This window comes from Sciurus carolinensis, chromosome 8 (genome assembly GCF_902686445.1).
Source record: "Sciurus carolinensis chromosome 8, mSciCar1.2, whole genome shotgun sequence".
NCBI classification, from domain to species: Eukaryota; Metazoa; Chordata; class Mammalia; order Rodentia; family Sciuridae; genus Sciurus; species Sciurus carolinensis.
The window spans coordinates 132,339,690-132,367,231 of NC_062220.1; the positions used below are offsets into that span (position 1 = coordinate 132,339,690).

The window sequence follows — 27,542 nt, forward strand, 5'->3', positions numbered from 1 at the left end:
AGATAGAACTGTTACCAAGCTCATGATTCTCCTGCCTCAGCCTCCCCAAGTACCTGGGGGTACCACCATGCCTGGCTCAGGTCATCCTCTAATTAAAGACATGTCAACTGGGGCTTCTTCAATACCTGTAACAAATAAAAGAGTTTTACCATGTACATGAAACCAAGTGGCAGATAAAGTCAGGCTGTGAGAGTAGTGGGGCAGATCTCTTGAATTCATCAAGAGAGTTTGGGTGAGGGGTGGGAAACTGTAAAGTAAAGCACATTATCGGTGTGACCCAGTAGTTTGGTTAAAAGTTCCTTCCAGTATGAACTGTGACCTCTTCAGGACACTTCTCTGCTTTTCTAAAGAGAAGGATAAAACTCCTCAGTGTTCCAGTTCCCCCGAGACTGTTAAAGCCATGAACAAGAAGTAAAAACAGGCCTCTCCTTCAGTTCAAAGTTTGCTCAATTTGGGATGTGTTTAAAAGAACTACCTAATGGCACTTCTATTTAAAACCACGATGGGTAACAGGGACTGGATTATCATGCCACCAGAAACAACCTCCTACATCCCCCCCAAAAAAAAAAATCACCATATGAAATACATGAAACAGTTTTCAAGATATTTTTCATCAGACAACAAAGGACAGTGATCCTAACTGTTGATGAACAGTTTCTGGGTTCACTATCTCAATACAATTTCCAGATCATGGGGGTAGAGAGGCAGATTTCCTAAGTCAAGTAGTTGGAGCTGTGAGTCCAGAATGACCAAGGCAGCTAGAATTAGTAAAAGTGCAGAATACAAAAAAAAAGAGTATCATTGAACTATCATTGAACATCCAAGAGAAGCTACCAGTGGCCTAGTATATGGGTGATGATTCCTGAAAGTGGAAGAGAAAGGGAGGGACAGAAAAAGATTTGAAGAAATAATGGCTGTTTTCCAAAATTATTGAAAAGTAACCCACACATCCAAGAAATTCAGTAAACCCCAGGCACAAGAAACATGAAGAAAACTACACCAAGGTATATCATAATCAGTAGTTAAAAATCAATGATAAAACAAAAATCCTGGGGCTGGGATCATGGCTTAGTGGTAGAGTGCTTGCCTGGCATGTGAGGCATTGCATTTGATCCTAAGCACCACATCAAAATAAATAAATAAAAATAAAGGTATTGTGTCCATCTACAACTAAAATATTTTTCTAAAAATTCTGAAAGCACTGGAGGGGGGTCAAATAGATATAAAGGACATCAGATTATACAAGTGAGCCAAGTGTGGTGGCACACATCCGTAATCCCAGTGCCTCAGGAGGCTGAGCCAGGAGGATCACGAGTTTGAGGCCAGCCTCAACAACTTAGCAACTTAATAAGACCCTGTCTCCAATTTTTAAAAAATTAAATTCTTACTTAAATAAAAAGTATGTGGCTCAGTGGTTCAGCACCTCTGGGTTCAATCCCCTGTCCACCCCCCCACCCACCAAAAAAAAGTTAAAAAAAAAAAAAAAAGCGAAAAGACAGTGGAACAACAATTCAAAATATCAGAAGAAAAAATGTATTACTATATAATTCTGTGGCAAAAATAAAGATGTTTGTAGACATACACAATCTGGAAGAATTTATCACCAACCAGTTTGCACTATAAAAAATGTTGAAGCCCTTCCAGCTGAATAAAAGTGGTGCAGATTGGAAATCAGTTATCTACACAAAGAAACATAGATCACTAGAAATAAGTACTTTACTAAATATGGATTTTCCTTATCTAAAACTGTTTAAAAGATAACTGACTATATAAACAGGAATAATTTGAGGTTCATAACATGTAAAAGTAATAACATGCTTTGCAAAAATAGTACAAAGTTTGCAGAGGGGGAATGTAAACTACACGGGAAGTTCTTTAACTAAAAGACCATTAGTTAAAGATGGATTCCATAAACCCTTCAGCAACCACTAAAATAAGAAACAAAGACATAGAGCTAATAGAACAACAAAGAAAGTAAAATGAATCATAAAAATACTGTATCCATCCCAAAGAAAGAAGGTAAAGGGAAATGAGAAAAGGACAGATGGAAAACAAATAGTGAGGTGATAATCTTAAACCTAATCATATCTGTAATCACATTAAATGAAATTGGTTTAAACAACCAAATGAAAAGAAAGCAGTTGTTGAGATTGAATAAAAACAAAACCCAATTACATCCTGCTTATAAGCAGCATACTATAAGTCAAAAAAATTAAGAGATTAGGGAAAGATATATTTTGCTTATATTCATCAACAGAAAGCCAGAGTGGTTATATTAATAATCAGACAAAGCCCTTTCAGAGCAAGCAGTATTATCACAAACAAGTTATTTCATCATGACAAAGGGATCAGTTAAGTAGTAGACTTAGTAACCCTAAATATTCATTCATCTAATTAAAGATCTTCAAAATACATAAAGCAAAAACTGATAGAACTTCAAAGAGAGAGAAAAAAACTCCCCAATTATAGCCGAGGGTTTCAGTATCCCCTCTCCCTAATTGATAGAACAAGTAAGCAGAAAATCAGCAAGGATATAGTGGATTCCAGGAATATTCTTAATCAGTGTGACCTAATTGACATTTTCATGAAATACCCCAGCAACAAAACATGTTCTTCTTAGGCATTCATGGAATATTTACTAATACAGAACATGTTTGGGGGCATAAAACAAGCCTCCATGTGTGAAGTATGATCTCTAAACTCTATTAACTTAGGCGGCCATGACAAAATACCATTGAATGGATAGCTTAAACAGCAAAAATTGACTTTCTTGGAGTTCTGGTGGCTGGACATCTGAAATCTGTTTTCCAAAGTGACTACATCAATTTATGTTTACCACCAGCAGTGTATGAAGGTCCCAGTTGGGTATCCTTGGCAACACTTGGTTATTATATGACTTTTATTATTTCAAACCCTTCATTTCCTCCTTTTTTTCTCCTTACCACATGCCATTAACATACACATTTAACTTATTTTTCTTATTTATCATCTTTTTCCTCCTTTGTACAAATCCATTTGTTTAAAATTCAGTAGTGCTCTCCTGTTATTGTCCCTCCAGTACTAGAACAGTTTCAGATCTAGAAGAAATTCAATCTTTGTTGTGGAATCAAAACTGACAAGGTAGAGATAGAAAAAGGAGTACTCATATACTGCTGTGGAGAGTAAATTGGGCACACCCTTTCTGAAAGCATTTGTGTGATATGTTAAAAGTCTCCAAATGTGCTTGCCCTTTGACCTTACATTCTCCTTCCAGGTTTTTATCATAAATAATTAAGGATGTGAACAAAAACATTGCTAGGAGATTCAGCCACACTGGAATGCTTTTGTGTGCAGTCAGGAAAACTCTTGAGCGGACATTGGAAGGAGTGAAAATTATTTTTTTAAATGTGGCAACAAGAACTAGTTGCCACATTTAAAAGAAGAGATCTTTCTTTTCTTTTCGAGTGCCTTAGCATTTTAAAATATCTCTTTACCGATTTTCTAACCTGCTTCTTTTTTAATCAAAACTAAAACTTACTTATATTTTTTCCCCACAGGTCCCTTAATATGGACTTTGAAAATCAAGATAAGGAGAAAGATAATAACAGTTCTTCTGGGTCTTTCAATGGCAACAGCACCAATAATAGTAAGACATTTTATGTCAGTTAATTTTCATCCATGTAATTACCTTAACTTGATTCTTTCTAAATCCTCAGTTAATCATTCACTGGTCAGGATTTGGTATTATAATAAAATCTAAACTGTAGGCTATAATCTGTTAAATTTTTATGTTCTGAGTCTGAACTACTGGTTACTTGCATATAAGAAGTTCATTCCTTAAAGCTTGCTGCTGAGATTGTTTCTTAAAGATAAGCAGGATATTAGTGCTTATGTTTTGAGGAGTTTTTTTGGCACTGGGGATTGGACCCAGGACACAGGGGTGCTTTACTACTAAACTTCATCCCCAGTTCTTTTTACTTTTTATGTTGAGAAAGGGTGTTGCTGAGTTGCTGAGGATCTTACCAAGTTGCCCAGGTTAGCCTCCTGCCTCAGCCTCTCTAGTTGGTGGGATTATAAGCATGCAGCACTACGCCTAGCTTATGTCTTCATTAGATACTTCGGTGAGGTTGATAATATTGTGTTGATCCTAAGTTCATTCAGTGACTCTTAAAAGATGTCTACCTTCAAAATACATTCTGCTGTCTTGTATATCTAAAAAGAACAAACAAACAAAAAAAAGATGTCTACTTGAAGTACAGGATAAGCTGGAAAAGTCACGAAGATTCTTATTTTACAAATTAATGAATATTTTATTTTATAATATCCATAGTTTAAGGTAAACAAATATACAGTGATTAAGATAAATAAGACTTAAGTTATGTTTGAAGGCTTTATCATTTAATTCTTTATAATAAACTTACAAAGTTAAAAAAATATTTTATCTCTCCTGATATTTATGATTTTAAATCCTGATATTTAAGATCTTCTGATATTTAAGAATGTTTGCTTTAAAAAAAGTGTGCTAAATGGCAAACGTTTAACAGCATTATTAATAATCCCAAAATGGAAACAACCCAAAGGTCCATAAACCAATGAATTTTATTGTCTGTCCATACAGTGGAATGTTATTTAGGGTTAAAAAGAATGAAGTGCTAATACATGCTACCATGTGGATGAACCCAAAATGTTATGCTATGTGAAAGAAGCCAGGCACTACTTATGTGAGTCCATGTATATCAACTTTCTAAAATAGCTAATATATTTAGACAGTAGATTAGTGGTTGCCTGGGACTAGAGATGGGAAGGAGAATTAACTATAAACTGAGGGATCTTATTGGGATGATGGTTTTATGTTGAAAAGTTTACCTTCTCCCGCCCCCCAAAAAAAGAAATTGAATTATACACTTAAAACAGGTGAATTTTATGGTATATAAATTATACCACAATAGTTATAGAAAATGTATATGTTTATTATAGAAAGAATTAAATTAGAAATAAAGAGACTTAGGGGTGGAGCTCCACTGTAGAGTACTTGCTTACCATGTGTGAGGCCCTGGCTTTGATCCCAAGGGAAGGAAGCAAAGAGAGCATTTGATTTGATAATGATAGATTTGTATTGAGTAACCAGTATTCTACTAGATATTTTGAAAGATGCAAAAGTACAAGAACAATTCTTTTCAAAATGTTTTTAAAAAGTGCTAAGAGTGCAAATACCACTTCACCTTCCATACCCGGGACAGGGGTTTTGTGTTTTTCATTCACCCTCAGAATTCTTCTAAACAAGCCACTATTACCATTGGGTTAGATAAAGCTCTAGAGGTGAAATCATTTCAACATCCATGTACAAAGAGAGTAAAGAAAGGGGCAGGTCAGAAGAGCAACACTGGTTCAGGTGAGGTCTGTTTCTTGGAGAAGGATGAGCTTAACTGGAAACAATGAACTTGACTTGCTGGAGAGAGGAGCATATAATTACAGGCACGGAGAGGAGAGTGAACATGATCCATAGGACAGGTTGAAGTCACCACCGAAAAGGGAAGAAACACTGTACTTCTAATAAAAAGCCAGATAGAATATGAATGGAAGACCATGGATATTAAGTGATAAAGAAATCACTTAATATGCATATCAGTTTCTCTAGTTCTGTGTTATCCTGTCAACAAATTATTCTTGCCTAGTTTTAACTCAGTTGAATGTGTTTCATTGGTCTTAAAGTGGTCATGATAAAGACAGTAAGTAGAATCACTTAAATATAGTGAGTCTTTTGACACAAATTATTTTATACCAATAACTTACTAGGAACCAAGTTAAAACAGTGGGAAACCTGATTAAATTACTACATAGCAGCATACCTTCTATCAACATTTCAAGACAAATCAGTTTATGCTCATGAAACTATTTTTAAAAGACCTGTGTTATATTGCATATATGCAGATATGTAAACCAGAGTATAGATCTGTTGTACATTGCGTGACAGAAACCTAAGATAAATGATGTGTGTCTAAATACAATTTTATTTTCAATATGTACTGGAAAGAAGTTATCTGAGTATCATTTTTTTCTTTTTCCTTATTAATCAGAGTCTAAATAGAGTTAGGACACCTCTTTTTTAGTGGTCACTTTCTTAAGTCTACTATTATACCGAATTATCCTCAATGACACGATTTCTTCAGTACCTACTCCAAGCCACATAAACTTTCATAAGGGACAGGGACAGATTAGGATAAAGTGCCATGTACTTTCACATAATCAGTTACATTATAAAAGAAGTAGCCCTTGCAAAGAAGGCCAGTACTTGATTACGGACTATAACACCATTCCAGATTAAAGGGGTAGCATGGAAAACTGGTCACATTTATCAAGAGCAAAAGAAATAGTAGCAGCCAGAAAGATACACAGAGAAGCAAAGAGATTGTTCAGGTGCTAAGGAGATTGGAATCCCAAATAACTGACAGTGCAAAAGAATTGGTGGGAAATTTCTAAGAAAAGGAATGTATGTTTAGTGTTAAGATTTTAGTAAGAGTTGAGCATGGTGGCACGTACCTGTGATCTCAGCAACTCAGGAGACTGAGGTACAATGGTCGCAAGTTCAGAGCCAGCCTCAGCAATTTTTTTCCCCCTCAGAGTATTTCAGACTTGTTGAAGGACAAAGTGACCAGATAGAGATTTCTTTATAAAACATTGCAGTTGCCCACACAGGAGTGAAAAAAGCTTGAGAGTAGGGAAAAGTATAAGTGTAGGTCAGTGTCATTGGTGGGGTGGGGGATGAAAGTTTTTGTGTAGGTCTCATGCTACAGTATATCAGAAATGATTCAGTTGTCCTTGATTATAAAAGAAGCTATAGAAGAAGTGTTAATGATGACTTGACAGGATTATTTAGATGGGCCGTGTAATTCATACCAAAACTTACAAAATGGTGGTTATATCACTTGATAATTGATCCCTGCAGGGTTCCCTAGTGTGCATGACCAGACTGGGGGATTACTACTTCAGGTTATAGTAATATGCCACCTGTCTGGGCAGCTCAAAATCACGGGGAAGCCAGGGAGAGGGTAGAACAAGGCCACCACTCAGCTCCTTAAAAAACAGAAAATGAAAATTACAATCATAATGAAAAGCACTCCACATATACCAGAATATCTTAAATTAAAACCTTGATCACTCCAAATATTAGGTTGTAGAATAAAAATCCTCTTGAACTACTAGTGAGACTATACATTGACTCAGTCTCTTTGGAAAAACATTTTTACTTTGTCTACTAAAGGAAAAGATATAAGTACCCAAGGTGGTTGGGGATTTAGCTCAATGGTAGAGCACTTGCCTAGCATGCATGAGGCCCCAGGTTTAATCCCTAGCACCAGAAGAAAAAAGCCCTTTTCCCTGCCTTTAAAAACAAATAAATACTCTTGGACATAGCAGTATTGCTCCTAATTATATACCTACAAATATAAGCACATGTGCACCAAAACCATAACAAGAACACTCAAAAGCAGCATGATTTATAATGGCCAAAAAACTGAAAACAATTCAAATGCTAAGATGGATAAATTTTAACATTCATACAATGAAATTGAGCTGATATAACAGCATGGATGATTGCCACAAATAATGTTGAGTGAAAGAAGCCAGAAACAAAAATACGTATTACAGTATAATCCAGTATATATGAAGTTCAAAAAACAGGCAAAATTAACGTATTTCAGTGTGCTTGTTTGAGTGGAAAACAAAATAAGATCATCAGAAATCAGTACAGTAGTTACACTGGGGGGAAAGAGGGTAGTGACAGGAGGGACACAACAAAGCCTCCTGGGACTGGTCTGTCCTGCCCTGAGTCGTGTTAGGTGTGTGGTGATTCGCTGAGCTCCCCTGCTTTTTACTTACCTGTGAATCAAAATAAAAACAGAAAGTCACAGCGGGAGGGACTTCCCTCCAGGTTCCTCCTGACCTTGTTCTAACTCCTGCATCAGCCCCAAGAGGCCTATGTAGTTTTCCCCAGTGTGTCATTCTTTTATTTAAGAAAAGACCACGTTATACCACATTATGTGACTTCTTGAAGTCTTTACTTCACATGTAATTTATTTGAACTATGAAGATTGATGGGAGATGTACAGTTGAAATTCTTTTCATGAGTAGACATACACATCCTTAATTTCCCCCCTTAGAGGGTAAATTCCATAAGATCTGCAGTTTTTTTTAATCCCTCCTGATGCTTAATGTATAAGAGATGTTTGGTAAAGGGTCCAAAAGTAGAAATTTAGTCCATTGAATACTAAAAATAATGTTGCCATACATAATTTTTAATTCCATTACCACACCTACTTAAGTTGATTTTGGCTTTTAAAATAACATCGTTGGACTTTGGAAATCTTCCCCATGATGGCTGCTCTGTTTAACTTTGCTGTTTTGTTTGTTTTTAAGCCTTTGGAGTGTGGCTGAAATTTTTGGTTAATTTGCTTCTTCCTCTGCAGAACCATTGCCTCCTATCCTTCATGAAGTTCAGTTTTGAAGTCACGTACATTGTTTTAGATGGCATATTGTCAGCAACTAAAGGAACTTTATTTGCCTTGTAACATTGCCTCCTGGTTTAAAGCCATTTTCAGAAAAGAAAGTATGCATTTTTTAATATTCTAGAAAGGTTCATTGTATTTAGTTTTACATGTTAATTATAGACTAAAATTCGGATCATAAGCATATCTCATATACCCTAGTCACTGTAATCTTTTTTTTTTTTAATTTTTTTTTTAGTTGTTGATGGACCTTTATTTTACTTATTTGTATGTGGTACTGAGAATCAGACCCAGTGCCTCACACATGCGAGACAAGCACTCTACCACTGAGCCACAACCCCAACCCATATGATCTTTATTCTACTAGAAATTTAATTTTTTGTTCATATTTTGAACGAATATAGTTTATCTGTAGATTATAAGATGCTTTGTTTTACAGAAGAGGGGAAGATATGGGTATATGTTTTAAATTTTATAGATATTTGTAAACAATTTGTTTCTTGTCCTTTAGTAAACGATCATTTGGGAAACATTGTTTTCTGTTGTGAAAGACATCTGAAGATCTGTAATTTCCTCTAGTTCTTTGAACTACTATAAAAGCACCCCCATCCCAACCCAGGAGTAGCACACAAGCCAAGCTAGAAAGGTTTGACTGGAGCTCAGGACAAACCATTTTCCAGATCATGTCCGTTTGTCTTGACACCTAGAACACTTTTCCCAAGTTGAACTGCCTCATTCCTAAATGAATTGTTTGACTCATTCATCTAACCACCAAGAAGCAGTTTTGTTTTGAAGAAATATTTAATATTTTATTTCACAAAAATCCCTAAAAAGCTCTTGGGAACAGACAAGTTTAAGAATAGTTTTTAAATGTTGGTTCATCTTGCAACATTTCATGTCGAGTTATGTTCATCCCTGTTAAATATTTTATTTGTAACCTTAATTTTTTAAAAAATATTTTTAGTTGTAGATGAACATGATATCTTTATTTTTTTTAATGTGGTACTGAGGATCGAACCCAGTTCCTCACACGTGCTAGGCAAGCACTCTACCACTGAGCCACAACCCCAGCCCTATAATCTTAATTTAATGAAGAGAACTTTTACTTCTGATGTTGCTATTATAATAGGTTATATGACTATTTCGTTGGTCCCTTTCATACACTTTTCTTTATGACATCCCAGGGCAGTTAATTTGGAAGTGGGTAGCAAAGAAGACAAAACTGATAGTATTTCCTCTTCATTCAGTGATTATCAAATTTTGCCATTTTTTCCTTCTCTACCAAGTACTTTATTAGTGGTTTTCAAGCCTGGAAGCAAAATAAAGTCTAATGAGAAGTTTTTAGCTGGTCCTAATCCCCAGAGGTTGCAGCTTAATTGATCTGGAGTTGAACCTGGGCATTTTGATTTAAAAAAAAAAAAAAAAAAACTCTCCAGGTCATTCCAGTGAGCAGCCAAGAATTGAGAACCACTGTGCTGTGCTAAATCTTTCTCTGTCCCAAGACATTGTCCCCCATTAATCTCCCATTCTGGTACTTTAAAATGTTCTCATAAAATAATTTTTCTGATTCACTGTTTACAGCTAAGTCTTGCTCCTCCTCCTCTCCACTAGAGTAAATATACATATATTAAATCCTCAAATTATTTTAGTCATTGGCTTAAACCACCCCTTTTTACCAAACCTGAATGCAAGACCATAAATACATTCAAATGGACTGAACCTCTTAGTGGTACCTCCCTCCCCCCATGGGGATTGAACCAGAAACTTCACCTGTGCTGTGTCCCCAGATTTTTTTTTTTTTTAATTTTGAGACACACGGCTCATTAAGTTGCCCAGACTGACTTCTGATTTATAATCCTCCTACCTCAGCCTCCTGAATAGGAGCACTGCCTGTTAATGTTCTTGATTCCAGAATTTTTGGTTTTTTGCTTGTTTTGTTTAATATATTATAGTTGTAGATGGGCAGAATGCCTTTATTTATTTTTGTGTGGTTCTGAGGATTGAACCCAGTGCCTCACACATGCTAAGTAAGCGCTCTACCACTGAGCCACAGCACCAGCCCCTTGGTTTTGTTTTTTTTTGTTTTTTTTTTGCATTCTGTCATTCACATGGTCAGCACAAGAAGGTGTTAGTAGTGTGATTCAACAAGTGTTTCTTGGGCACTTCCTATAGGGAACGTGCTGAGGAGAGCAGAGAGTTCATAATCTCAGTGAGGCCTGGATAGTCCATACGTTAAGTAGTTATTCCTAGAACCATACTTTAATGAGTTAATGTATATAAAATACAAGAGCACAGGCTTCTTATGTAATAAGTGGTTAATATATTCTTTTTTCTGTCTTTCAGGTATCCAAACAATTGACTCTACCCAGGCTCTGTTCCTTCCAATTGGAGCATCCGTCTCTCTCCTAGTAATGTTCTTCTTCTTTGACTCAGTTCAAGTAGTTTTTACAATATGTACAGCAGGTAAGTGAGTTTTTCTGTTTTTAGCATAGTGAAAGGAAAAAAATAAACCATTTTTAAGATCATTGTTCAAAAATTATGCAAGTTTTTCTTCATAAATCTGTTTTTTACACCCTTCTAACCTCTTTCTTGAACATCCTGATATTCAGACCTGTCAACACAATCTGAAAGAAAGGCTGAGAATTTGGATATTCACGAGCTTTATGACACCAGAACCATTTTGCTTGGGTGTGGCCCCTTTTTTGTTAGGTTACCAGAAGGTCCAATTTGGTGTAGTGGTCATTGGCAGCCACTACCAGTGCTTCTGCACATAAAAACATAGGTAACTAATTAATTAAATGGTCAACTCTCTGAACTGTTTTCAAGATAAGAGGTGATGGAAATGCAAAAAGCATAAGCAAAATGCTACAAGACTTATTAGGAGATCATCCCCCAACTCACTGTTTATCTTTTCTTACTGAGTTAGGGGAGAATGAGAAAATCTACCCATATTATCCCTACTTCAAATCAGGTATTCTTTTGTTCTGAGGGGGCTATTTGTTCCATAGTAAAGAAGGATTCTCTGGTTAATTAAATCATTTCCACTTGTCAGGAAAAGTATTTTGGGAAATGACTTTCTAAAAATTATGCCATTTTTTAAATAATAGATTTATTTCTTAAAAAAATTAACCACCCTTTTTTTCTCTAGTTCTTGCAACGATAGCTTTTGCTTTTCTTCTTCTCCCGATGTGCCAGTATTTAACAAGACCCTGCTCACCTCAGAACAAGTAAGGACTTGGGGAACTTTCCTCTCAATTATAAATTTGTGTTTTTCTTTCATGCTTGGTAGCATTATTAGAAGTTTAAGTTTCTGGTGTTGACTGGAAAACAAAAATACCGAGAGACTGGGAAGCCAGATGTTTAATCTTTTAAAACTAGAATATAGTACTTTCTTTTATACCTTTCCACAGCCGAGAAAATAAAAGCAAATCTTAGGAATTAGGAGTCCTTACAATGTGCTATTCCTACTTAGATCATTGAAAGAGGAGCCATTTTCTTTTGATGCAGCACTTCCATTTCTTCACTGGTGAGCTAATGGGCTATGAGCATAGTGGTTAAATTCAAATAAGTTTTGCCCTTCTTTTTTGGTGACCTTTGTTATAATCACAGCATTCACACCTTAACTCCTCAAGTTATTGCTCTGTGGAAACAAAGTTCTGTGTTAATGAGGATGTTATATATTGTGTATGCACTTAGAATCTGCTTGCTTGCAGCAGCTGATTTTCCCAGGAATTGGTGATAACCAGATGTATCTACCATCATACAGATTTATTAAATGAATTGACTTATTAGCATTCTTCAGTTTGTTTTCCACTTAAATAGAATTCTCTTCCATAGAGAGCTTCTCCAAAATTCTTTTTTTTTTTTTTTTTTTTTTGTGTGTGTGTGTGTGTGTGTGTGTGTGGTACTTAAGATTAAACCCAGAGGTGCTCTACCCCTGAACGCCATCCCAGCCAGTATTTGTTTATATTTTGAGACAGGGTCTTGCTGAGTTGCTGAGGTTGGCCTTGAACTTAGGATCTTCCTGTTTCAGTATCTTAAGTCATTGAATCATTGAAATTACAGGCATGTGCCAGTATGCCCAGCTTCTTACAACTTCTATATATACATGTTGATAATTTGATCTCAAAAGTACATCATCAAATGGGAGAAGTATAATTCATCTGAGTTTTTCATAGTTTACCCTAAAGATGCTTGAATCCTTTAGATTTCCAGGTATCTAGGTATGACCCACTATTCTAATCCAGCCATCATGAACTCTGATCACGAAGAACCACGGCTGTTGAATGTCGTATGCCCAGTAAACGTTGTGTGTTTTCCAGGATTTCCTTTGGTTGCTGCGGGCGTTTCACCGCTGCTGAGTTACTATCGTTCTCTTTGTCTGTCATGCTTGTCCTCATCTGGGTTCTCACTGGCCATTGGCTTCTCATGGATGGTGAGTAACAATGTAACAGACTAATTTTACTTAACATAATTTTGTAGATAATTTATTCAGAGCTGTATAACCATCACTACAGTCAATTGTAGAACATTTTTATCCCTTACACCCTAAAACCTGTACCCCTGAGCAGTCACACTCCACCCCACCTTAGCCCCAAGCATCTTATTTTCTGTGGATTTCTCTGTTTTGAACATAAGTGTCCATGGCCTTCTTTGTCTGACTTCTTTCACTTAGCAACATGTTTTCTAAGTTGTAAACATGTCATAACCTATACAGCTGAATACTATTTCATTATCAATTTTTAAAAATTCATTCATCAGTTTCCCCTGTTTTGTGCTAGTAATGAATAATGTGTGAATATTCATGTCTTTGTGTGAATTACTTTCCTACATAAATGGGATTATACTGTAATGTATAAAATATATGGAATATAGAATATATATAATGCAGATCATATTTGATATGATATACAAACACCTTATGTAGTGATATAAATATATGTATCATTATATGAAATGTATTATACCCTTTTTAATAGCTCCTGAGTGTTCCATTGTATTTATATTATTTAATTATTGCTGTATCCTTAAATTATCTTTTAATCTTTTTCTGTTATAAATAACCCTCAGGTAAAAATACTTTTTCTATCTCTTGGTCTATGTCAGATCACTTAGATTCCCCCCCTGGCCCCCTCCACTGAACTGGGTATTAAACTGAGGACCTCATACATGATCTGCCACTGAACTACATCCCCATCTAGAATCTAGTTTTTTTTTTGAGGGGGGTGTTTCAGGAATTGAACTGAGGGGCACTGGACCACTGAGCCACATCCTCAGCCCTATTTTGTATTTTATTTAGAGACAGGGTCTCACTGAGTTGCTTATTAGCACTTTGCTCTTGCTGAGGCTGGCTTTGAACATGGGATCCTCCTGCCTCAGCCTCCCGAGCCACTGGAATTACAGGTGTGTGCCACCTTGCCTGGCTCCAACTTCACTTATTTTCGAAAGATGAATTCCTAGACATGAAATTCCTGTAACATATGGTTTTTGTATGTAAAATTTTTATATCACTATGCTGCCTTTCACAAAACCATAGCAGTTTATGCTCCTGTGTACAGCATATGAGAATTCCCCTTTATTAATAATAATGATGAAATAATAACAATAGCAGCTGAGATTTATTGAGTGCTTTTTATGCATTGGGTACTCCAATGGGTATTCTACATGAATTATATCATTTAATCCTTAATGTAACTCTTGGAAGTTGGAACTGTTCTAGTTCCCATTTTGCATAAGAGGTAACGTGTTCAGAGAAGTAACTTTAAGTTACTAGAGCCTCCGTGTATATTTCTTACTTAACTACCAAACCACCTTGAAAGTACCTTTCCAAAAATCCCCTAATATTCTTCAAAGTCATCCTGGAAACATTAGAAAGCTTTAAGACCCTACTCTCATTTTTCTTAGTTCACTTTTCTAATCTCAAGAAATCTCTAATGACTCTTGTTCTGTTCCACAAAATCTGCTCGCCTTTTCCTTTCTTTTGATGGTTGAGAAGGGAAGCAGGTTAAAATATAATCAGTTTTTTACATATTTGTAATACTAATTTTTAATGAAAGAATTTGTAAATCAGAGGCTACAGGTGTGGATTGCATCTACTCCTGCTATCCTTCCAAGCAACCACAAGGCTAATCCAGACCTAAGAGGCAGAGCCCTCTGGAACCAGCTGCCAAACTGAAGGCCTCTCTGTACTCTGCCAGGCAGCGTTTCCTTGTTGTTCTTAGGCTGACACAGCTATGTAGCTGTCATTCAGTGTCTTCTAAGCAGAACCACCCAAAGTGATACTTACTATCCAGGACTCAGGTTCAGGAGTGTCCAAGTTCTGGGATAGGATTTGTATACTTCCTATGACTGACCTTAAATGTGCTAAGTAGAATATGATACATATGGAGGGGGTGTTAGGTGGTGTTTTTATAATTTCTTTAAAACACTTGCATCAACTATGAATTAATTCAAAACCACGGATGTTCTGCTCATGGTCAAATCGGACAGAATCTGGTAAAAGAGATTATAAACTTATTTTTTGTGTAATTCAGAATCAGTGCACTCAGGAACTGTTAATGAAAAGGAAGTATTGTTATTGAAAGGAATGTCGTTTCATCAAGGAAGAATTTTAAACCTTAAAACTAAAATCTTGTCCTTGTGCTTAAGGAATTTTTTTCGCTTTTCCAATGATTTGAAATTTGCATGTACCAAATTGATTAGTAAAATGCTATGAAAAACTGAAGAAACTATAGATTGCTGACTGTAAAATTACATTTTAATCAAAAGTGATATTTATAGTGAAAGCACTTTTTAAATTATAAAACACAAATATAAGATGTACTTATTACTTCTTTTGAAGAAGCAACACAAGGAGTGAAGATGGCCATGGCTCACTGAGGAGGAATGATTGGTTAAGCACCTCTAAGTAGATGACATACTCAAGGGTCCATTTTGCTATAAGAGTCCCTTCCTCTAGACTATAGTCAGTAGAAATTTACCCTTAGACCAAACTTATCTCAGTGACCACCAACATAAGTACATTGCCATTGTGAAATTCACCTAATTGTTTTTGCTAAGTGTTTGGTGAGGCTCCCTTAAACCCTCATTGGCCCTAATAGATGTTTTATTGCATTTTCAGTTGTCAGTTTTCCTCTATTTGTGCAAGAACCTTTCTTTTTTACAAGTTTGCACTAAGCTGCCTTTGTGAATAGAATTTTTAAGAATGCCTCTGAGCTTTTTCTTTCTCAGATTAGTATTTAATATGTTTGTCTTGTTTTCTGCTATTACAAGAATGTAGCTTTCTTGCCCTGATCTGTAACATACTGAAATATGTTGCTCTCTGGCATGGAAATTATCTTTTCAGGATCTTCTCCAGAATCAGTTCATCTTGTGGACAGTGAAATATGAGATTTGGTGATGGGGTTTTTTAAATGAGTATTTTCTAGTTAACAGCTATCCTTTGAAATTAATGTACAGTGAAAATAGACTGATAAATGTTTTACAGGGCTTTACTAAGGAGTTTTCATACTAAAAATGGACTTGAGCATTTTCATAAACTGAAATCCAGAGCTCTTTCATCTTCTCTCAAGTTTCATGTAGCACATTAACCTTTTAAATTTGATAAAGCTTGGACTTATTTGACCAATAGATGGTGGTTTGTCAGCTAAAAGCCAATGGATTGTCTGTTGAAATAATAGGAATCAAACCCAGGGCCAAGAGTGCATTAGGCAAGCTACTGAACTACCTCCCCAGCTCATGCTGATGATTTTTTGTTTTTTGTTTTTTTGTTTTTTTGTTTTTTTGTTTTGGTACCAGGGATTGAACCCAGGGATGCTTAACCACTGAGTCACATCTCCAACTGTGTTTGTATTTTGTTTAGAGACAGGGTCTTGCTAAGTTGCAGAGACTGGCTTAGAATTTGTGATCCTCCGGCCTCAGCCTCCCAAGCCACTAGGATTGCAAATGTGCAGCCGATGATTCACAAGGATCCTTAGTGTTTCAAGGATCATTGAACCACTTTCACTTACGACCAATTCAGGGACTAACAAGAGTCTTGACACATATTTAATTCTGCCCCTCATTTTAAAGCTGTTGCTACTACCCTGTCACTAAGAAATGTTTAGTGCCAGAAATCTAAAAATTTATTTTTAGTATTTTTAAAAAGCTAGCCTCTGGTGCTTAGTCTGCATAGAATATAGATATTTCAAAATCCTCTAAGAACAGGAGCACTGCTTAAGACCCACAGGTTGCGTATTCCTAGTTGAGAACATCTTAACTCAGCCTAACATGTCATTGTCTTCATCCCTGACCCTCTTGGTTGTGGAAGACAAGGTGATACAGAAATGTCAGTAATTAAGATAACTAGCTAAAGGACTAAGATTTGTAATTTACTTCCCTAACACTTTTGGTTAATTTACATTTAGCTGAAAGTTAAGTTTATTGGTAAAGCTATCAGGGAATCTGGGGAAGTTTTTCAAACAATATGGAGCTTCTTTATCATGATCTGGAAAAGCCAAAGCAGTGCTGCCATTCTTGAAACATTAGATATTTGTGTGCAGTGAACCTTGTCCCCAAGGAGCTTCTGTTGATACTCAAGTTTAAGAAGAACCTCTGTCTGCTGTGTGAAGAGAGTACAGGTCCAGGTAGAGGCAGAGAGATCAGGTAGGAAGTTACTGCAGCAGTCTAGGCTAGAGATGGTATAACTTGTACCAAGTGGGATTGAGAAAGTAATCCAAAATGACACCACAGATTTTGGTCCACACAACTAAGAATAGAATATAGAGAGGTAGAATACTCTGGTGGGAACCAATTTAGAGAAGAGTTTGGGATAGATTAAATGTGAGAGACCTGTTGGCTTTTCAAGGAAATATGTCACTTAGGCCTTAGGATATATGAATCAGAAGTTCAAAGTTGAGATATAGACTGGAAATACAAATATGTGATAGACTGAGATTGGATGAGATTGCCAAGGAAATGAACAGAACAGAGGTGTGAGGGCCAGGTACAGGGTCTGAGAATTGAGGAAGAGCTACAGCAAAACCTGAAGAGCAGTGGATACAGGGGTGGAACAAGGAGAGTGCACTTTCCTGAAAGCCAAGTGAGAAGAGAGCCACAAGCTAAGATCAGGTGAGATGAGCAGAGGTTCCTTGTGTTTGACAAGAGGGTCCTTGGCAGTACCATGTAACTGAAGTAGCAGAGATGAAGCCTTTGATGAATGGGTAAAGAACAGCTGAATGTGATCTACTCAGTCTTCAGATAATAGTGTCTAATTTACAGAAAATAAATGGAAGAGAGAGAAACAATCACCACAATAAGGAAAAAACCTGGAAACAAAACATTCTGTAGGACAAATAGCTCCCATCTCATTAGAAAGACTGCTGATTGAAAAAGATTTAAAAGACATATACAGATCCTGAAAGGATACTGGCTTAGACAAACTACATAAAAAACACTCTGGGGTCTGTTAGAGACATTTGATTGCGGTAAAAATTCATTGAAATGGAAACCAGTGATTGTTGACTTTAAAAAAACAGATTTTAGCCAGGTGTGGTAGCAGGTGCCTGAAATTCCAGCAACTTGGGAGGCTGAGATAGGAGGATCACAGGTTTGAAGCCAGCCTCAACAACTTAGTAAGACCTTGTCTCAAAAAAATAAAAAAGGCTGGAGGATATAGCTCAATGGTAAAGCACCCACCCCTGAGCTAAATCCCCAGTTTGAAGGAAAAAAAAAGTTTTAGCCAGGCACAGTGATGCACATCTGTGGTTCCAGCTATGCAGGAAGAGCAAAAGTTTGAGGCTAGCCTTGGCAACTCCACCTTCTCTCAAAATAAAGGGGTTGGGAGTATAGCTGTATGGTAGGTATGGCACCCTGGATTCAATCCACAGTACCGAAGAGAAAGATTTTATGATCTCATGTTTTAAAAATATACATGACTTGTTCACCAGCTAATACCCTTCATGCTGTAACACGGCAAGATGTCCCTGACAGGTGGCAGTGGCAAGCCCATGGACTTTGTCTCCCTACTGAGAAATTTATTTTCTGTATAGAAATAAATTCTGGGAAGATGTTTTATATTGTTTATCTCTGGATAGTTACAACATAGGTTTTTAAACCTTAACTGTATTCTCTAGTTTTTTATAATGTGGTCGCTGCTTTTGTAATAAGTATTAAGAACTTAAGGAATAAAAAGAATATCCACAGTTCTTCAGAGGACCTTTTTGTTAAGGAGATCAGAGAAACAGAGGTAGCTTGAGAAGGAATTTGTGTGTGCTTGTGTGTGTGTGAGTGAAAATACAATGCAAATCTGCAATATTTCTAATAAAGGAAAATCCTGTAAAGAAAAGAGTTGATTGGCTGGAAGGACATCCTGAAAGAGGAGAGCGGTTGTGATCTAGAGCACGGCTGACTCTAGAGCAAGGACAGTGCAGCCACAGCAGCAGGGGAGGTCTTGACAGCCTGGCCTGCTGCTGTGTGGTCCAGCACCATGGCTAGCAGGAGAGAGGATGCTTCTCCAGGCCCAACAGGCCCAGATAGGCAGGAGTGGACACTTCACATCATTGTGGGTATAAGTGCCTAAAACTGTAGCTCAGGGCCCCCAGACTTTGGAAGGAATTGCACACTGTTGGGTTGATAAGCTTAAGAGCTTGTCGGAAGAGGACGAGCCTGTTAGCCACAAACTTGACTGCTGTCTCCTCCCCAGCTCTGGCCATGGGCCTCTGTGTCGCCATGATCGCCTTTGTCCGCCTGCCTAGCCTCAAGGTTTCCTGCCTGCTCCTCTCAGGGCTTCTCATTTATGATGTCTTTTGGGTAAGCATCTGTTTCCTTGAAAGCCCCTGCTCTCTCTATGTGCAGTGGAAGTATTCACTGCTGAAAACTGTCCACTCCCAAGTACCCAGAGCCTGCTCGCCCAGCCTTCTCAGGCTGCTCCCTCCAGTCCTGCGCTGTACACGTTCACAGTGTGCTGGTGGCTTTTCAAACCTTCTCTTTGTGGAGCTGTGGTACCAGTAGCTGTGTGTGAGGCTCAGGGTGGAGGAGGCCGCAGGCAGACGAGCCTCCCTGCATGGGAACACCCCGCTCCACTGTAAGGGAGTATCTGGGCACGGAGACACATGAAGATCCAAGATTTTCTTCAAAGCATGCCTTCAAAGAAAGTGTTGATGAGCTATGCTCTTAAGAACAAAGAGGGATGATGCTGAAAGCAGGTTGCTTGCGGCTTCCTTCATTAAAGGCACCTCTCCACCCTGGCAGGTATTTTTCTCAGCCTACATCTTCAATAGCAATGTCATGGTGAAGGTGGCCACACAGCCGGCTGACAATCCCCTTGACGTTCTATCCCGAAAGCTCCACCTGGGGCCAAATGTTGGGCGTGATGTTCCTCGCCTGTCTCTGCCTGGAAAATTGGTCTTCCCAAGGTAGGACTGGCCTATCAGGCCTCATCCTGTGCTGGTGGAGGACACAGCCTTCCTTTGCAGGTTTCCTGCCTTGTCTTCAGCATTCTGGTCCTAAACTATAAAGGGCTATGAAGCCGTCATCACCAAATGAAAAAGTAAGGATGAGAATACTGACCTAACTTTCCAAGATGTCTTACCAAGTGATATGGGTGTTGCTTTTTATTATTGATTAATGTTAACTGAACACCTGAACATTACTGCTAGTCCCATTTATTTTATTTTTTAATACTATGGATTGAACCCAGGAACACTTAACAACTGAGCCACATCCCCGATCCTTTTTAGTTTTGAGACAAGATCTGCCTGAGTCACTTAGGGCCTCACTAAGTTTCTGAAGCTGGCTTTGAACTTGTGATCCTCCTCCTTCAGCCTCCTGAGTCACTGGGATTACAGGCATGTGCCACTACGCCCAGCTTGTTCCCTACTTTTTAAAGTTGGCTGAAATTAATAGAATCAGGATTGTTTTTACTTTTAAGACATTTATGCAAATGTTCTAATAATAAAATTGAACATTTTTTTACCTATATAATCACTGCAAAATTAATATGCTGCTTTTATCTCCTGTGTCTGGTAGTAGTCAGGTGCTTATTTGCAGTCTCAATAGTGAATGTCACAAATAATGCCTTGCCTGACATTTTCAAAGGAGATAGTGCTTAGGCACATCACCTCGGCAGTCACTGACAAGCTGCTGTCTTGAAACACTGAGGGACCGGATTGGTGACCTCTGCTGCCGGTGCTTGGAGGGTTTTTAATCTCTAAACTTCAGAACTAGTGTCCACGAGTAAAGGTTGCTCTCTGCCATTTGGATGAGTTCTTTGACTTCTTTAAAAGCTGACAGTCTTTGCACAGGAGTAGTAGAAATTGAACTGTAGAGAGAGTGCCATTCCTAACATGTGACTCCACATTCCAGCTCCACTGGCAGTCACTTCTCTATGTTGGGCATTGGAGACATCGTGATGCCTGGTCTCCTGTTGTGCTTTGTCCTTCGCTATGACAACTACAAAAAACAAGCCAGCGGTGACTCCTGTGGTGCCTCTGGACCCGCCAACATCTCTGGGCGCATGCAGAAGGTCTCCTACTTTCACTGCACCCTCATTGGATACTTTGTAGGTAAGAGTGCTGGGGAGCTGCTGCTGCTCTCTCACTGGCTGTCCTCCAACCCTTGGAATCAAATCGGGTGTCCCAGCTGCAGATGCTGATCAAGAGAGCAGTACCTCTGGTTGCTGTTCAGATAGCCCCGCCTGTGTGATGATGCACACCCTCTCTGCAGTGACTGTTTCCCTATTGAAGAGGATGTCCGAAGAACATGCGATAGCCACGGACACAAACCACGCAAGAGTGCAGATCGGGCTCCGCATAAATCTTCCACAGAATTTAGTAAATGGCACATTTCTTATGTTAATAAACAGCTGATAAAAAGCTGTTTACCTTCATTTTCTGTCACCTCTGGCCTCAGACTCTTTCCAGGCTAGTGTTTCTCCAGCCAACTCACCTACAGGCAGGCAGACAGTTGTGATTGGGCTAGGAACGATGGTAGCCTCTCCATGCACGTAAACTGCAGAGTGAATGGGAGAAAGCACTTCTCTCGCCTCCTGCCTGACATCAGCATTGCGTTCACATGGGTTCAGAAACCCTGCCAGGGACCAGGCAAGTGGCATTATCCCCATGAGGTGGAGGAAACTCAGAGAGGTGATCCTTCCCCAAGGTTACACAGCTCTTGTAAGTTTAGCAAAGTTGGAACCTGAACCCAGGACTTTTGCCTTCAAGTCCAGCATCACACACCACAGAAGACAGAGGGAGACCAGTTCCTTTTAGGGTAGAAGGGAGGGTTTGAACCAGGAAGTGAGCAAGGAGTGGGACTTCAACCAATCTCATGTCCTTGGAGTTGCTGTTGTTCCACATTAAACTACTCGAGCTGGGCATTTCACCCTATCCAAGGAATGGACTATGTCACAGCCTATTTCTCGAATGACAGAGGGCCTCCCTCCTTTCAGCATCACTCACCAGTGTCTTTCCTCCTAGGTCTGCTCACTGCTACTGTGGCGTCTCGCATCCACCGAGCTGCCCAGCCCGCCCTCCTCTACTTGGTGCCATTTACCTTATTGCCACTCCTCACCATGGCCTATTTAAAGGTGAGAGAAAGGGCTGAGACCATAGCTCAGTGACAGAGCACTTTCCTAGCATAGGCCTGGGTTTCAGTTCCCCTGTATAGGGAGTGAGTTGAGAGAAATGTTTGTAAGTCTGCAAAAGCAACTTGGCACCAACCTTGGGTTTGGGTACATACTTTCCTCACTGGAAGGGTTCTGCTTGAGCCCCTGAACTCTTGATCTTGACTGCCATGTGCGCTGGCCTGGCATTAGCGAAAATCTCTCAATTCTTAGGGTCACTAGTAGAAAATGGTAATAATTAGGCCGTTACACCAACTGGTCATGGATTAATTAACTGAAATTCCAAAAGCCTAGCTTTAGAGACTTCCTGCTTCTCTTAAAGCAGTACCGTAGGACTGGGAGTATAACTCAGTGAGCCTCTGGGTTTGATCTCCAGGACCAGAAGGAAAAAAAAGCAGCACCCTATTGCCCTAACATCTTTTTAAAAATTTTATGTTAAGGCTTAGAAAGAACTAAGAAAGATTTAATAGAATTGAAGCAGTATATGATAAAAACTAAATTTAGAGAGCACATGACCTTATTTACCAAATTTATATTATCATCTCATTTTTTACAGCTAGGTTCATTAATCTGCCTAAGGCCATTAACTATCAGAGATGGAACCTGTGTCAGGGTAGAGTTTGAACCGAGTTCCTAAAAGCCCTTTCTTGCTCAAGGAGCCTGAGGTCAAGTTATTTTTAGTTTAATGCTCTTTGAGAACTTGTTTGGAGGTTCTAGCAGGGGGATACAGCTACACATATACCCTTAACTGAAGAATGGTCCTCCTTTATCGGGGAGGGTCGTCCTCCAGGACCGAATATGCAGCTTCAGGAGGCACAGACATGGAGCAGCGAGGAAGGAAGGGGACACCGCCTAGCCAGACAGATCAGCCAAATCAACCCTGGCGATCAGTGGGGTAACAGATGTCACAGCCAGATTGCTCTTACATCCATTGAATGCTCTCTGGGTCCTGAAAGCTGCAGTCCGGTCTGAGATCAAGAATTAGAAAGGACTTGTGGCTTTATGTACCTGTTTAAATATGTAACTCAGGAAAGTCCCTCCATTCCCAGGGTGACCTACGGCGGATGTGGTCCGAGCCATTCCACTCCAAGTCCAGCAGCTCTCGGTTCCTGGAAGTATGATGGATCACATGGGAAGTGACCAGGATGGCCAGTGTCGTCCTTTTCTCTCACCGCGTGGTTTTGTTTCCTCCTCTTAGAGCTGGCCTGGTACTCAGAAGTTACCTGTTTAAGGAACAGGCGTGTGACTGGAATTTGCACCTGAAGGAAGCCTGTTGGCAGGAGAGGGTGCTGGGGCCCTGTTGGTCCTCCTGTAGTGGTAGAGGTGGAGCCTTTCAGAAGTGACAGGCCCCTCCCTCCCATTTTTGTGGATCTGCACCAGACTGTTACCTTGTGGGGAGATGGAGATTTGACTATTTAAAAACTGCAAACAGCAAGGAGTCGTTTTAGAACTTTTTGAACACTAAAAGGATTAAAAAAAAAAAAAATTAGCAAACCGAAGTTTCTTCAGTGAACCCTCCAGAACTTTGGGACCAGTTTCCTATGGGGGACTCAGTTTCAGAGAACTGAGACAGAAGCTCTTCTGTCGTTATTTTCTTCTTTCCTTTTTTTGGATTTATTAAATATTTTCTGTGGTGTGCAGTGACTTACTAAATCCACAGACATTGAGTGACTTCTTACAACATACACATAAGAATTTGTTGTAATAAGTTCATGTCCACCCAGATGTCGTGTTGGCAGTGAACAAGGGCACGGTTTTTATACATACGTACATATATATATATATACACATGCACACATAGATATATATGAATAAACAAAAATTAAAACCTGCTAAGATCATGCTGTGTAGCAGACAGGGGCTTGCTGTAATTTTGAGCATGTAGAGCAGTTTACTGTGGCTTCCTTGTATAAGCTGCCGTCTCTCCCCTTCACAACTGACCCTGCAGTTACAAACCAGAATAGCATTTGGACTGATAGACTTGTGGGCTTTAGGGGACTCTTAACTTGGTTTGATCAGTGTAGCAAATTAGGGATGAAAAGTTAAAACAAAGTCCTTTTCTTTTTACAGGCTTCTCCCTTGCAGGGTTTTTAGTAGTTTTTTCCTGAACCAATGCATGTAATATAGCAGCAGGTGTCTTTGTGCTTTCTGATCATAGTAATGTACTACCTGTAAATACATTTTTCTATTTTGTATTTTTTTGTATTTTTTTTTTTTTTTTTTTTGCATTTTGTTTCATTGGTGTGCTGTATTTTCCATGCCCTCACTCCCTTAAGAAGGAAAAAAAAAAAAAAAAGGAAAAAAGCAACATAATCCTGTCCTTGCTGTTGTGATTATAGTCTTGACTTACCTGTGGTGGCAACTGGGTACTGGGAACAAACGTCAAATGCCCCTCTGAGACTGACCCAAAATTCCAGGATCCAGGGAAATAACAGGATGTCCTTCCCCTTAGAATCCAGCCCTGTGCCGGGGTCTTTGGTTCTGGTAGTAACTGGTGCAACGTGTGTTCGCCTTTACCTCAGCAGCCTTCAGCCTTCAGCCTGGTACGAGGCAGAGAGAAGCCTGGAGTTGTCCTGAAAATACCTGACAGCAGAGGCTGGAGAAGGGCCCACACATCCGTAGAGTATCTCCTCCGTGGCCCGCCTCTGTCCTCCCCGTGCACTGAACTGGTGTGCCGTTGTCTCCATGGCACACAGTCCCTGGGGGTGGGACACATGCAGTCAGGGCATTGGGTTCTTCTGTTGTTGCCTTCAAATCCTGCTGGGGAGTTCGGGGTGTTTTGTTTTTAATAAACAACTCTTTCTAGCCTTTGTCACATCATCTTCACTTTTGGTGGTTGGTACCAAGCAAATGCTTCCCATCACCTCCTGCTGCTCCGTGTCTTCCAAAAGACCAATGGGAGGATCCTGTCAGTCTCCAGACTTGGTCCCCGGGGGGCTCTGGTTCAGTCATAGGAATGTCCAGCACTAGAGCCTGCGCTGTCCTCAGCACTCAGGCCACATCTGGACTTGTGAAGAATGAACGTGCTCGTTCGTTCATTCATGCGCTGTGCGTCAGCGCTGCTGCTCTCTAAGCCCCAGGAGACAAATGGCTGAACAGGGTGGGCAGAACTCCCAAAGTGAAACTCCCAGGTGAAGGGCACCTGCCTATAAGCGGTAGAAATAATACCCTAGAAGTCGTTTTAACTTTTCTACCTTTGTTTTCATTTAAAAAAATAAATTCTAGACAAGAAACAATTTTTTGGTCATCCTCCCTCCTGTGCAGATTTGGGGTAAGGGATACCCACATGGCACTTGGAAGTGTAACTTGGATTCCACTTGCTAGTCTTAAAAAGTCCTTAAAACTTTGGCAGAGAAACTGCAGATACTTGTTCTAAATCATGCTAGACCCTAGAATTTCCACCGGTTCTCCAAGTTTTGCCTTTTGATTAGAGACGGTGGTGGGGCTGTGGGTAAAGCACATGCTCTAGCTTTCTTTCCTGGTCTCCTCTCTGTCCTTCCCCCACCCGATACATCCTTGTCTTACTCTTTGTGATCCTCAAATGCTGTGGGTTTAAGGCAGGTTCTAAGAACTGTCTGCATAGCATGTTTACAGAGTTCAGCATGAACTCGATCCCCCTTTCCTTCCTTCCTCGTGAGCCTGAGATTCCCCCAGCCCCAAAAGAAATTGCCATGTTGGGACTCATTTATTCATAGTGATAACAGCGTACTCATTTGAGCTGACAATTCGGTTGCAGTTTACCCAAGTTCCTGTTGTCACAACATATGCCTTTTCTGAGCAATGCCTGTGGGTATGCTGGGACCTTGGGACCCTGGGGGGCAGCTGCCAACAACAGCTTGGAGCCTTGGTAAACCAGGCCAGTTGTCTCCCCTAGGAAAAAGAGAAGGACCAGCCCTCTATAAGTAGGCAGAGGAAGAAAGTTCTGTCTTGTCAATAATGAAGATTCTTCCATGCCTGCATAGCAGCTCTCGCGCCACTGACCAGGTCCAGTGTTATACAGGGACAGTGATATTTTATAAAGCCTCACAGTCACCTCAGAGCCCGGGAAGCAGTTGTGTGTGCGCATGTGTCTGCTCATCAAGAACGTCAACGGGGCAGCACCCCTTCCCCACAGAAGCTCCTCAGACAGTCCAGGCTGAGGCGGCGCTCACCCATCCTGCGTTGGTTGGGACAGCCTCATCACTGAACCCATTCTTTGGGTGACGGCACTTCAGGCAGTGCTCCTAACAGGAGTCGACCTTGCTGCAGGAGTTTGTATTCAAGTCCAGCACATCCTTGTAACAGAACTCAAGCCTCTTCCCTCTTCTGGAAGGGATAAACCAGGTAAGACTTTAATCCAGAAATTATTTCTACACTTAAGCAATTTATAGACTGCTTTTCTACTTCCACACTGTAAACTCCAAATCTCCGTAGGTTTCGATTTCAGCCTCCCATGTGTGGAGCCTCCCACTCTTCTTGACTATTTCAGTCACACTTTTTCTTCCTCCGCCTTCCCTTTGAAATTCAAAGCCCTTTCCTGTCATTAGAGGTCATTCAGTCATGTGCAGTGTAGGGCTGTGACAGGCACTGGATGCTCCAGTGAACAAAACCACACATCCTGGTCCCCCTACTCTTCAGTTTATGCAGGGGTTGCTTTAGCACGCTTTGATTTGTGGGCAGGATGAGGTGGCAGCTGTCCCCATGCATGAGATCACACGTTGATACCACATTGAGCTCAGGAGTGGACACGTTCTCCACCCTGACCCAGGGCCTTGCTATGACAGTGAGGCATTAGGCCATTGCAGGACTAGCTAAGAGAAGGCTGAAAAATAGGTTAGTGCAGAAGCCTGGGGCTCCTGATGGGGACAGACCAGTGTGTACCCAATGTATAAATGACCACAGAAAGAATTGAGCCTGTGTAGCACCCAGGATGCTGGCCTTGAATCACAACAGGGTTTGGAAGTCACTACTCAGAGCCGGCATGTAGCAACAGCTTTAACTGACCCCTTCCAAGGAGTTTGTGGCGATTCTAACTGGGCAATGCTTTCTAAGGATCGCGCCAGCCTACTGTCGGGTCTGGATGTCTGAGTTAAGAATTCATGTGGTCCATTCGGGCCTCATTCATGGTTCCTTTCTCTTGTGTTCTGGTCAGTGAGTCTCTTCCCTGTTGAGCAGAACTTGTACAACTTGCCACTGGTTTGCAGGCAAGAATCGCCAAGGGTCCTGAAAGAGATGCACCTGAGAGTTCTGTCCAGCCCACACAGACTCGAAGGCGAAGGGAAGCCTGTCAGAGACGAGCTGGGGAGTCTGCCAAGCAGTGGGCAGAGGCCTTTGCCTCGCCAGGAATGAAAGGCAGGAAGTGGATGTCTCAGGACAAAGAGGAGAAAGAGCAGCCCCGCTTGCCAGCTCTCCATCCTGGGCCCCAAGTGCCAGTTCCCTACCTCAGCAGCGAATGACCATCAGTCTTCTAAAGGAGAGAT

General features: G+C 39.9%; 1 protein-coding gene across 1 annotated transcript in view; it reads left to right on the plus strand.

The window, feature by feature from the left end:
* The window catches only part of Sppl3 (signal peptide peptidase like 3), a 116,905-nt gene extending 93,288 nt beyond the window's left edge, over positions 1-23,617 (plus strand). The window contains exons 3-11 of the mRNA XM_047561100.1: positions 3,537-3,625; positions 10,827-10,946; positions 11,632-11,710; positions 12,806-12,918; positions 19,165-19,271; positions 19,713-19,876; positions 20,826-21,025; positions 21,938-22,047; positions 23,133-23,617. Coding sequence (XP_047417056.1) covers positions 3,537-3,625; positions 10,827-10,946; positions 11,632-11,710; positions 12,806-12,918; positions 19,165-19,271; positions 19,713-19,876; positions 20,826-21,025; positions 21,938-22,047; positions 23,133-23,204 — 1,054 coding nt within the window. The 3' untranslated portion in view covers positions 23,205-23,617. The remainder of the gene's footprint in view (positions 1-3,536; positions 3,626-10,826; positions 10,947-11,631; positions 11,711-12,805; positions 12,919-19,164; positions 19,272-19,712; positions 19,877-20,825; positions 21,026-21,937; positions 22,048-23,132) is intronic.
* Positions 23,618-27,542: the final 3,925 nt, after the last annotated feature.